The sequence below is a fragment of the Pipra filicauda genome, unplaced genomic scaffold (genome assembly GCF_003945595.2).
Source record: "Pipra filicauda isolate LSUMZ 115617 unplaced genomic scaffold, ASM394559v2 scaffold25_size4600443_pilon, whole genome shotgun sequence".
Classification (NCBI taxonomy): domain Eukaryota; kingdom Metazoa; phylum Chordata; class Aves; order Passeriformes; family Pipridae; genus Pipra; species Pipra filicauda.
The window spans coordinates 168,042-181,449 of NW_024104376.1; the positions used below are offsets into that span (position 1 = coordinate 168,042).

At 38.3% G+C, this 13,408-nt stretch overlaps 1 protein-coding gene across 1 annotated transcript in view; it reads right to left on the bottom strand.

Annotated features, from left to right (window-relative positions):
- Positions 1-13,408, bottom strand: part of ENPP2 (ectonucleotide pyrophosphatase/phosphodiesterase 2) — a 72,784-nt gene that overhangs the window by 26,951 nt on the left and 32,425 nt on the right. Inside the window, 3 exon segments of the mRNA XM_039382175.1 lie at positions 3,352-3,424; positions 4,203-4,268; positions 6,442-6,497. Coding sequence (XP_039238109.1) covers positions 3,352-3,424; positions 4,203-4,268; positions 6,442-6,497 — 195 coding nt within the window.

The window sequence follows — 13,408 nt, forward strand, 5'->3', positions numbered from 1 at the left end:
TTCTCATTTTACTGTCTCTGAATCGGCCCAGACAGAGCTCCACAATGCCAGAAAACGTGAGGTCTGAACACTGAAATGACTGTCCCAAGACAGCATGTTAGAGGAGCAGCAGAAATGGCTTAGCAGTGCCAGATTTCGATGTATTTTAGAGCTCTTATGGTAGTATATTTCTGGAATATTTTATGTAAAAAAAAAAAAGTTAGCTAGGAGGAAAAAAAAAAAGCCAAGTTCTTATTAACCAGCCAAATCTTAGTCTTGCTTGAGAAGAGTCATAACAGAGTTATGGAGGAGGGAAACAAATCCTTCCCCGCTTACAGAAGGAAACTGTAACATCACAAGGGTAACTAGCCAGCCAAAGCTCTGCTTCTTGACCCGGATGGACCAACCTACCAGAGTTCAACTGCAGAAGCACAGAGGGAAAGAAAAAAAAAAGCAGAAGTAAATCAAAAGCAAGCATATATTTTATATGTCCCATAACCACTCCTGGAAACATAATGGAATCCACTGAAATACTAAAAATAAAACAAAAAACAAAACACCAAACGAACAAACAAACAAAAAACCAAAACCAAACAAACCCACCACAAGACAAAAAAAAACCCAACCAAACCTAGACAACCAAGTCATTTACACTGAACTTCACGTTACAGTATATGCATAGTTACACTTGTGTACGCTAGCCATAATATCAATTCCATTTACCTAAAAAACCTTGGCAATTCACCAAAGGTTTATGTGTCTCTAAGTCCCTTTACTTCTAGTTTTTAAGACACTCTGCAAATATGATGTTGTGTATGTCCTGGGAAGCTCTGAGTGCCATCTGCTGAAGCCTGGAAGCTGAAAACTACCAGTAATGGATGCCATTAGACCTTTAAGATTATATATTTAGAATATATTTAGAACGTTGTTTGGTATAATAAGCTCTAATTCACTTTATTCTAAAGGAAACTTGTAAGATTTGGAGGTTTTCAAGATATAAAACTATTTCTCAAACTACTACAGCAAGAAAAATTCAGCATAAAATATTCGCTCTTCAAAAGAAGAAATAAGAAGCCCATTTAAAATATAACAGAGTCCTTATGAGCTTGTTTTCAAATATTATTGTTTGGCTGATCTGCGTTTGCACGAATTAAAATGATCAGTACTACTCCAGCTGCCTAAGTGCTGCCAACATCATACAAGAAAAGAATGATTTCACAAGGAAATCACACTTTCAGTATATCAAGGAAGTAGCCGAAAGGGATCCCTTTGAGGACTTTCTTCCAGCTGGTGTATGTGAATTTCATAGCTCCTAAAAGTTACACTGAAAGCAGTGTCAAGAGAAACAATATAAAATACTTCCTAGCTTTTCAATCCTGAAACCAGGCCCCTCCCAAACCTCAGCATCTGTACACTTACACAGCTGTATTCACTTACTTAAATTTCCATTCACAAAGTTAGCTCCACTGTTTGAACTGCAAACCCATACTAAGTTCTGCCAACTCATCTGTTCTCAATTTGCTAAAAATCAATTTCACAGTCTTCTTGTGTTTAACGCAAATGACATAAAACTAGTTTTTTGCAAAAGTTTCATAAGCTATTAATTCACACTTATTAAGAGGCTAAGCTTTGCCTTGCAACTAGAGATCAACCTTCAGATAACTGTAGAGAAGAGCCCCCAAACAGTAAGAGTCTTTGGAGGCTTTTTCTTTTTATAGTGACTTTTCCTACAATGAACACTTTCCTAACTTCACTTTTTAGACTTTTACAATTAACCTGAAACTAGATTGCCATATTGGATGTTAAACTGGTTTGTTAAACACTACAATTTAAAGAACAATTTCAATGTCATCATCTTAATATTCTCTTTGAGGTCCATGGAAAAAGCTCCACAACCCTGTTCAGAAGGAGGTGGTTGTCTCCAGATAAATAAAATTAGAGTTTTCAGTCATAAGCTACATATAGTAATTGTAACACTTCAATACGAGGAATTATAAAGCATTATTGAGAAATATATCACTGAATCAGAGAGCTCTCATTACTGATACCTTGCCTAATTGAATCAGACGTAGCTCTTGTTTTGAGCCAAATGACAACATGGACACATATCCTGCCTGTCAATTTAACAGGAGTGTTGGTAGGTCTTAACCACCCCTCATCCAGAAAAAGGACTGCTTCCCTTCATCCACTATGGTGTTTCAGCACTGGTTTGGAATAATTCCTCACACCCGCTGTTCTCAGACCATAGCTCAAACTGCTCCAATAGGGATGCTACCAACTGCAACTTCATAACTGCTGCAAACTATTTCAACAGCCCAAATAACTCAAGCATATTAAAAAATACTAATGTTGCTTCCCTTCGCTCTCTTCTCCAGTCAAGAAACAGCTACCAGATGTATACAAACAAATACGAAACTACTGCTGGGTACCTGGCTGCTCAAGGAAATTTGTATTGCCTCCCAAGAGGTAGGCATTTGATACACTCCTCACTTTTCAAAGATTTGCAAACATTTGTTTGCCCTTTGAAAAGCTTATATAAACACTCCTAAAGTCTTGTGATGGGAATCTGCAGACATACATTTGCACTGAAACTAGGGGACCTTTGCCAGATGTCAGAGATTATTGGAAATGCCAGATCCCAGTCACACAAAGTGGGATATCTGGGTACAGAATTTACTTTCCCTCCTCACAAATCCCAGGCAAATGCATCATTTTTAAGTTCTTGTCAGCTGGACAGCGCTGGCAGGGAAACAGTACCCATCAGTCACAGCCAGCTATCTGAAGTCAAACAAGGAGTTAAACTACTGCAGCATGTTGCAGATAATTTTTCATTAAAACGCTTTACGGTGATTCAAAACTTTCTTCAAACTCAACAGTATGGTCCTGAGGGAACAGTATTGGCAAAGCTTTCTGAAACCCTGTAGGGCCTATATGAAACTGGAACTAGTAACAGTTCCTGACAGACTGGAATTATTACTTTGTCTACTGCAGGCTGTCAGCTTAAAGAAAGTTTTTTTTCTGCTCTGCATTTTTCCTCAATATTTTCTGCATTATATTTTAACTGCTTTTAAGAAGGACATATTGTTAGAGAAAAGTCAAATTATGCTGTTGCACACAAACATACTCCTGTCTTTGCCAAATCTTTTCTTTTGCATAATCATATCACACATGGGCAGTTCCTTCTCCCAGAAGTGAATCTCACATGATAAATCCTTTAAACAATAACTTTGCTTTCTCTTGCAGAAGGGATTCATGCTGCAGAAACAGGTGGGAAAAAAGTTGCTAAAAATGCTACTCCTGAGCAGCATTAATTATTCAAAAACCAAGAATTTGAGAGACCTGCTTTTTCTGCAGAAAAAAATCTGTACTAACCTCTGAATTGAAAGGACCATATCTGTGGCCAGCAGCATCTGGTTGCTCAGAGTAGAAAGCATAAACATAAGGCCTGAAAGGAAGAAAGGTCTTGGTCAGGTTAGCTTTCCTTCGACAACACAAAAACTGCTAGGTCAAGTCAAGTCAAGCCAACTTTCCAAAGAGACTTATCTTTATGGAAAAAGAACTGTTTCTCAGTCATACAGTCACAGAATCATTTAGCAGTCCTTTGTTTCCATGGTATAATTAAGCATCTACTTGTTTTGCAGCTTTATTAAATCCAAGAACACACAGAGGGAGGCACATGGGGTACCATCTGAGGACACACACTCATTCTAAGTCTTGTAGGAGAAATCTCAACAGCAGCTCGCCTGAGCTTTGCAGCCAGCAGCATGTGGGAAGTTGTGCACTAAACCCCACTCATAATTAAAATCTTAACATTTTCCTAGTGCTCAGTGTCCAGTTCTGCAAATGCCATTGTCTGTAAGGTTGTTAAACTATATTAGGCTCAGTAGGATAAGAACAATCCAAGCTAATCCATGCAACTACATGCTTTTTGATAAGAAATAAATTCATACCATACATTTATTTGGAAGAATAAAACTGCTGATGGGGAAGAGCTAATATTGGAAAACAAAACAACAACAAAAAACACCAAAACAAACAAAAAAAACCCCAAATACCCAAAATCTTCCACTAAACACAAAACTCAAACAAATCCTTAAATCAGTGATAGCCTGTAGCAGACAAAAATGATTTCTGGAATTAAATTTCTCCTTGTTCTTCCAACTACCTCTAAGGAGAAGACAAACTAGCAGTTATCCAACAGGAGATGACAATAAGTGAATTACCTTTCATTGTCTGGAAGGGTTAGCCACTGCAGTATTGTTAATATTCTGCGCTCATGGGGGATGACACTGGACCACAAAATACAGAAATATACCTTGTTATCATAGGATACAGAAAGCATCAACAAAACTTTGTTATGAACTGATTCTAACAAATAAAATAAAATGTAATAGTGTAATTTGATTTTAGCATGATGTATCTTCTTTGTTGCTTAATACCGATTCTTAATTTGCAAACAGAATCAGATCAGATCTCCTGAATGTCCACATACTCCAAAAGAAAGATGAATAGAATTTTGTAACTGCACTCAGAACTCAAGGCAGTAAATCTAACATAAAAGTGAACAAAGATCCATTCTGGTAGCTTTAACCCAGATGAACCTTTTCTTGCGCACAATCGTGCAGCATTGGATAGCCAACATGAGTAAAAACCATTACATTACTCACGTCGGTATAGGTTTAAATGACCATCCTGCTCTGGTAGTCTTGCAAACACTGGACAAGTTCTCACAGACTTAACAGTAACCAAACTGAGGGCTAGGCTGGTGTAAATCAGAATCAGTAATCTGAAACATCAGGCCATCAGCACGATGATTTGCATAACTATGACAACTTCTCACTCTGCAGAACAAACACATCCTGTTTACTGTTTATATAGTGATAGCCATTCTCACTTGGCTGCTGAGGCCAAGCTCATGCTATGAATATGACTAACCCTATAAACAGCTGTTAAAACTCCAAATATCTTGGTCATCTTAGGAAAACTATCCAGGTCAGCGACCACAGCTATTTTAATACGATAGCATAGTCAGTCCAGATTCCATTAGATCAATAACTGAATCCCAAGACAGGAATCAAAGACAACCATCAGAGCAACCACGCTGAATTGAATTCAGCATTCTTTGGAAACATCTGACAGAGAAATAGAGATGTCAACAGTCATTTGGAAATACATTAATTTTTAATGCCTTGTAAAATAACAGTGGCCTCAGTGTCCAACAACATGGAGAACTTTGAGTTGTAAAAACAACTATAAAAATGAGAATTTATGCTAAAATTTGCAAACAAGGCAATATTTTAAAGTGCAATCATAATCTTGGGTACTGCTCAATTTTTATGTTTTTATTAATTTTGCAATATAAAAAAATCCATCATTGCAATTAACTAATTTCTGACTAAAATCTTTTTAACAATTCTGTTTTCCTAAAAGAGTTTGCTTGAAAATTCTCCCTAAAAACATTCTATGTTCCAAACTAAATAATACATAGGCATATATATTTAAGGCATATATATTTCTTTCATACATGAAGTGGCTGTCTCACTCCTTTACTATTGCCATTCAGATGGCATATCCTTGGTTACCTTCTGTAACATTCTATATCCCCAAGCATGCATTGGCCAGGGTGTTTATGGAGATTATGTAGCTATAGAGCTTAGGAATCACATTGATCTCTTTGGTTTGTAGAGCACCAGAGTGAAGCTCTGTCAGAAAATCATGTCGCAAACCTAGTTTTATATTCTGTCCATATGATATGATATTTAGAGCAGTAAAGAGTATTATGCCTAATGGAATCACAAAAAAATAGGCAAATCCCCTTATTGTTTCAATCATGCACTTTAAACCTTTGCTCCTGAGATCCTGCCACTAAAATGTAGTGGAGAGACTGATCCATATGAATTCCTCAGAACTCAAAAATTATAAAATGCATTCATTTTTGGTTGTAGCTTTAGTTGGGATGAGGAAAAATAGGTTGGAATCATTAAACAAAAGAACAAACAACAAAGATCCTCAGGGTTGTCTTTTAAGAAAGAGAAATTGGATATCTTACTCAAAGGTCAGACTGTATTGTAAAATGAATGAGTCAGGCCTTTGAGTCAAATAGGCTGGTGATGTCAGCTAACAAAGAGGACAGTAAGAGTCTTCCACTCTCAGAGGACTTGGAAACATTGCTAGCAATACTAAGGAGGCAAAAAACCACACTGTGAAATGAAAGTAATTTTTCACAAAATTACACATTTTTTCTTTAGACAACTGCTAAAAATCAGTGCATGAATCTAAAGCAGCAAAATGCAGCATCAGCTTTAGTCATCAGAAACATCGAACAAATGAAACAACAGAGGGTTACAGGTACAGTCTCTAAGCTACCAAATGCTTAGAGAAAGGAAAACAACTTAATAAACACTTACATCAAATTAATTCCGAGTTATTAGTTAAAAATCTCCAGAAAACAGAGGAACTTACATAGACCAGAAGAACGTGCCAGCTTTCACCCCTTGCTTGGCTGCAGTAATCCAAATCTAATGAGGAAAATATAAGAGGATTAGAGTGCACTCAGATCATTAATGAATCTCTGAAATCAAAAGAAAATGTTTTCAAGACACATTCTTCTACCCTGAGCCTAGAAGTGGAAATTACAGTTTTCAGTCTGCGGTCCTAATTTGAAAATGTGGATTAACTAGACTGTGCATACTCTGCTGCAGTGGGTCAGCTGCTGTGCTGCAGACTTTCACCCCTATATCTTTATGTTGCTTTTAATTGAAAGTACTAAGATTCACGACCAGGAATTCCTCCAGTATATAATTTAATTTTCAAAACCCAGCCATTACTAATCTGACCCTTTTAATGTTCAGCTGTTCAGGTTTTGGAGGATACTCAGTTAGAAAGGAACATACCTTAAACACTAATCAGTGTCTGCACAAATGTCCCTCTTCTCCCGTATTGTACCATCAGTAGCCATCAACAGAAATTGTGTTAGAAAAGAGCACACAAAAAAAGGGAGCAGACAAGTCAGCAGGTGTTAAGAAAGCAGAGAGACACACCTTCCTCCACAGATGTTTAAGAATTTTTTGAGCTCACCCCACATGGTGATTGATGGAAATGACAGAAAAAATCTCCATGAATTTTTTAACCCTTTTTTCAATTCTTCAATGCTCATAAATTTTTCTGGCTATAAATCAGTTTGTACCAGAAAGTTCCACAATGTAGTCACAAACCGTAAGAGCGAATTTCTAATTTTGTTTGGTTTAAAGCCTGCCAGTTTCACTGGGGTTAGGGTACTGTTCTCATACTTTGAAAACAGGTTACTAATCTTTCTCTTCCCACTTCTGTGCAACATTCATGATATTCCCCTCTGTTTATTCCTTTTCAAACATGACTAGTCCTGGTTTGTTTGATCTTTCTGTTACGAAAGCCATATCCTACCCCTGGTTATCCTCATCATCCTTCTCTTACTGCCTCACTTCAAGACAAAGTGGACTTCCCTTACTTAATAATTGCAAAATCTTTAGTTTACTTTAAATCCATTCTTTGAAAGTGCAATCTAAGTCACTCTACCTTGTTTAAACAGGCACTTGTAAACTGTTATCTGGACATGTATTATTCATGTCATGCCTGAATTATTCACACATCAGTCTTAATTGAAATAAATTCAGCACGGTCTGATGAAAGATCATCTGCACAATGAGGCTATAGTTAACAGCTATTAAATTTGGATGTTGTAATGTTATTTATGAGAAAATTGGTCTTGTTTGCCTTTCCAGTGCCCTGGACAGACCCCTTACCTCTCATCTCCTCCACCAAATCTTACTGGACTCAGTCCAGTTAAATTAAAATCACAGCTATAAAGGGTCATTTGTTTTCATTTTATTCTAAATTTTTAGTAATGAATCCTCTTTTCCAGGGAAGAATAATACATCTAGAGTAGCTCTATAGAAAAGATATTTTCCTAAATAAATGCAGCAGGGGCAGAATGGTCACAGATTTGCAGCCCACTCTTCTCTGTTTTCAGGTGCTTCTCCTCGAAAGTCTGATTTCAGGTTTTGTTCATATTAACATTCATTCAAGCTGTCACCAAACAATGAGTCCCCCAAACATCTCCCCCAGCCCCTACAGCACAAGCCTTCCACCAGCACTATGGTTTGCACGGTGACAAGGATAACAAGACAATGTGCCTCCAAAGTAGCTGCCAAAAAAGGGGAAAAATGGCTTTGAATTTGTATAGGAATTTGGGGTTTGTGGTTGAATAACAGGGATATTGTTTTCAAAATCTCACAGGATACTTGCCCTAAAAGTATGAGACAGAAGGATTGCAAGTGTACAGGAGAGACGAGGACATGTGCCTACAATCCAGTGACCATGTCCACACACTGCAGTCAGAGGTGCAATTGCAATACAAGGATGTTTGTTTGTGCCATATAAATCAGCACAGGGTATATAACTTCAGCCTGGCCCCTGTGTCTAACTAAGGCAGTTATTTGTTACATATTCTTTCTGTTTCCTGGTATTCCTAGGTGAAAAAGGACCCACACTTAAAGTAATTACATTTTTCTTTGCATTGCAGATTTATTCCTAGAGGAGAACCCAGTCATGGCAGAGAAAGGAGGTCAAATACAAATTCAGCACAAGGTATGTCAGCTCCACTGCTGTTATGCTCTTTGGTCTTGCTCTGCTTGGAAAACCATTGTCCCTACAGAACTGGAAGAGATTTATTTTTATTTGAAAGCATGTGTTCCTGCAAGTTTAAATAATTTTGCAGACATCTTTGGTAAGGTACCAACAAACTAAGTCCAGGGAATTCAGTGCTTGGATTTCACCATCTGCTAACTCTGCTTTGACTTTTTAGTCCTTTGGCCTACACAGGTCCAAACAGTCCAGTCTGCCTGTCTGGCTAAATGAGACCAGCCAAGTTCCACCCTCAGCAGCTGAAGATGTCCTGCACTGCTCCTGGCTGTTAGCACTCTGAATTTACCCATGACACTGTGAATTTTAGCCAATGATTTTCAACCTGTGCCAAAAGACATCGTCCCTCTGGCAAATGAATAGTTGGATCCTTCGTACATTGCCAAGGTAGCCAGCACACCTGTGAGAAAGTGGTAGCTATTTTTTATTCATGTTGAGCATAGAGTGTGCTCCATGAATGTCACACGAAAACAGCATTCACGCTTTCTGAACTAGGAGCAATACACTTCTAAGAGCAGTAAGGACGGTCTAAAAGCACTCAGACTGGCTTCAGAGAGGGAAAAGCTGCACCTGCCCTGCTCCCAGGTATTTCACCTCAGGAATGCAGCCATTTACATTGGCATTAACTGTTTGGATGAGTAGACCTGTCTGCTGCACTTGAAATAAGCTCAGTAGCTAAGACAAGGATCTGTTAAGTCAAAAATCAGCAAATCAAAAGGCCCATATCTGTCCACAACATCTGAATGACTCCATTCTGACTTTGCCAGGCAGAGCCTGATTCAACTCAAAGTTACAACAAAACACTACTGGATCTCTGTCCTCCTTTGTTTTTTAAGGTGGGGGTGGGTGGAAGCCTTTGGTTTATTTAAACCCAAACTAAGAAAATTCAACACTATTCACCATCATACCTAAAAGCTGCTACTCGTAACAATACATTTGTAGAGGCATCTTTAAGCACGCAGAGAAGCAGCAGTCACCCAGGTGGGAGAATTTCTATTTGCATTGAACAAGGTTTAAATCAAATATCCAGGGGTTTAGAGTTGTGACAGTTAATGCTGATTAACCTAGTGGTAGCTATCTCTACCAGAAGTGCCCTTGGTTGCCCAGATGCTTTAATGGATAGGTAAAATTAGACAACAGACTGGATCAGCTCATAGGAGCGCACAAGCACCCTCAGCCACAGGGTAGTAACTCCAGAGAAGAGTTAGCAGCAAACGCTTACTGCCGCCTAATCACCAGTGAAGGTCTCTCACTGTCTTTAAATTAAACTCATTGTCTTTCAAGGCAGACTACAAGTCATAGGAGAAGGTAGGATAGAAGAAAAAAGTTAGCAGATGCCCTCTCAACTTTATCCATTCAGAACAATTGAAATTAAGATGCAAATAAGGGTTATTGTTCCATTTCCTCCCTGTTGCTTAGAGTCACAGACCTGAATTTAATTCATTCTAGATGTTCCAGCACTCAGCATGTAAATGCAATGTGTTATATACACTCTGTGGCTGGTCACATCAGTTTAGGTGACTTATAACGTTTACTGTGTTAGGTGACGCCAGGTCTGTACCATTTGTGAGCTTATGTTATTTGCCATATGTAAATACATTGAGTTTAACTGTTAACATATTAGAATTTTACAGTCAGATGTTTAACAGTGGCAGATGTCCACTCCTGGCTTGCATATGTGACAAGCTTTATTGTATTGCAAGCAGTATAAAGGCCATATTTCTGAATTAATTTGCTTAAGCAGAGAGGAGAGGAATAAATATTTAAAAAAATAAGAATCAGAGACCAACCACTTTGTCTTCATGCCATGCCACGCCACAGGAAATTATCTAGCTTTTCCAGTGCAGAAAGACCTGCTAAATTATGCAATGACATTCAACCCTAGTACACTGGCAAATGTCCAAATAAATAATATACATGTTTTTATAAATATAAATTAAACGTATCGTATAAGTGGAATTACTTTTATTTTTATATCCTCTGTGTTGAATGACTACAATTCTCCTCCTTTATTTATGGATGAAAGAATACAAGGCTAAGCAATAATTTAGGTGTCAATGCCATATGGAACATGAAAGTCCAAAGTTCTCCCTTCTTCTGACTGCTAGACACATTTGCACACAGATATTTCAAAAGGAGTTATTAAAGGCAGCTGCAGAATTTTCTTTAAAAAAGGTGCACAGAAAGTGGGACACCTTCCTAGTTTTAATCTTCCATGGGTAAACAAAGCCCATAACTTTGCAGAGGTTGCCCTGTATTTGTCACACTATGAAAGGACCATATCTTGGGTCAGGGCTGATGGGAGGGACGGCTCTGAAGTCCAGCCCTTGGGCCAGGTCATGCAAACACGCTCCCATTTGCCAAGTAGGGAAGGAGATTCCTGTCAGGAGCAGAGGAAGTGCATACACTCACTGCAGTGGAGAGCTGGTAATGCAAGAACGGAAAATCCTTTCCACAACCAGGCAAAGGTGGGAAAGGGGAAATCACAGCATTTCCCACTAAAGAAACATGTACAAGACTGGTGCAAGAATGCAAAATTATTACCACTCCTGCACCATTTGCAATTGTCAAAGTAAAACGTGGAGTAGCCCCTTCCACACTTCTTACTCTCTATCAGGACATAAAGGTTCTCACAGATTTGGCAACTAAGCATTGCCTTCTTGCTCAGGAGAAGATTTTTGTACATGGAGCCTATTAATTAAATAGACAGACTCAAAGAGCCCTGTTGCTTGTTCATGGCTCAAGCTGTATAAAAAGAAATACTTATAAAACAGAATTACAAACATCTCTCTTTCTGCTTCCCCCATGGATCAACCAAGAGACTGCAAAATGTGTTCAGGATGGAAGGACAGATGACAGCTTTTTGAAGCTCCCTCTGTAATAGTTAGACAGGCAAAATCAACAAAATTCCAATAATGGTTTTATTCTAACTACTGATGTATAAATTTGGATAAAATCAGGAATATCAAGTTAAGATGCATGGTGTTGATGGCTAGTGTCTGCAGGCATACCTTTGCAGACTTTAAAGACACCTTCACAACCTGCTGTCACTTACTGGCCCCGTTTAAGGATTATCTCATCATCTCAAACTGGGCCCTTTTTGAAGGTTGTGGTCCTTAAAAGGTTGACAGTGGAAATAAAGCTACATACAGTGCACCCTAAACAACCATCAATACTTTTATAATTATGATATTTCTGAAGAGCAAGACGTCTTCTGGACCCAAACTCGAATCCAAGCTGGCCTACCCTCTGAAGGAGCCTCTCTGTCCCCACTAACCACAGACCAGCAGTTTTATACCTTTCATCTGCTGACCTTGGCTTATTTCTAAGGATCATGAGAGATCACTAAAAAAAGCAGTGTATTGTCAGCAGTGCAAGCTTAAACTTACTACATCAAAACAAGACACGGAAAACTACTGCTTAACAGAAGCCAAAGGCAGCTGGGGCCTAATTTTAGTGCTTAAAGTTACTTGGGATGAAAACAGAATGTCAGTGTCATGAAAATGAGCAGTAAACTTAGTTTCCCCCATGGGCCCTGATGCTCACCATTTCTGTGAGATGCTGTGGCAATATGAGGAGTGGTTTTGGAGCAGTTTCCTATGAAACGCTTTTGTTTTGAAAACATGGTGGTTTTAAGCTTATATAATAAATCAAGGTTGTATACTAAATGAGAAGACTGGATTTCAGGAAGTCCCACAACCAGCTACAGCACCCTGAAACACTTCCAAACTACTTTCTCCCCCCTTCTCCTTTTCCTAATGCTATTAATTTTCTCATAATTCCTGGAGTAGAACCATTCAGATACTCATCTGCCAAATCACGCTGATGTCCATGGTAATCTGGATGTTTCCCAGCAAAAGGCTGAGTATTAGAACAATGAAAGAAAGATGACCACACCCTCCACATTTTAATAAAGCCATATATGATAAGCTGGTCTTCAGGAGCAAGAAAGTATTTCAGAAATTATCACTGTTAAAAAACATTCTGTTCTAGGCAGTTCTGATCATAATACAAGGCTGGGGGTCTCTGACACTTTTCTTGCCTTCTTGGACAAAAAAATAATTCCAAATCCTGTGCAAACCACATACCACTCTGCAGTTTTTTACTGTACTTCAGTTTGAGACCCAAGATATAAAAAGAACCAGCTGAATATGTGATATGACAGACAAGACCTGATTTCCTTTCCTACCCCCTTAATTGTAATGTCTTGTCCTTCAATGCCCAGCTATTTTTGACACTCTATGACAATGTCATATTTAGGAAAATTATAAAAAGGAGTTAGAAACTAACTGTATTAATCTATATGTATATATGGAGATAACTTCTTCTCTTATAAAAGTCTGCAATCAAATGTGCAATTCTTCCACATGCAGAGAGAATATCATTTACATCATTTTTCTGCAAGAGATCTACCACCTCTTTACCTGGCTATTATGCCCTATCTGTCAGGTTTGCCAAACTTATGGATTTCCCTCATATTAAGTGTATGGGGTTTGAATTATAACCAGCCCTATCTCTATGCATTTGCTTCCAATTTTCCAAAAACATTTCCAGTTTATCACATTATTTGTGTGTTTCCCCTTTTCAAAAATTCTTCAGATCTGCTGGTTTATTTTATCATTCCTACTTGGGTCCACAACACTCCCCTCATTCTCTGAGGATCTCATTCAGCATACAGTCATCCATTGTTGTGTAATTTTCTTGAACTCTTCTCAGATGATATTTTTCATGATTCATGTTTACAATCCAG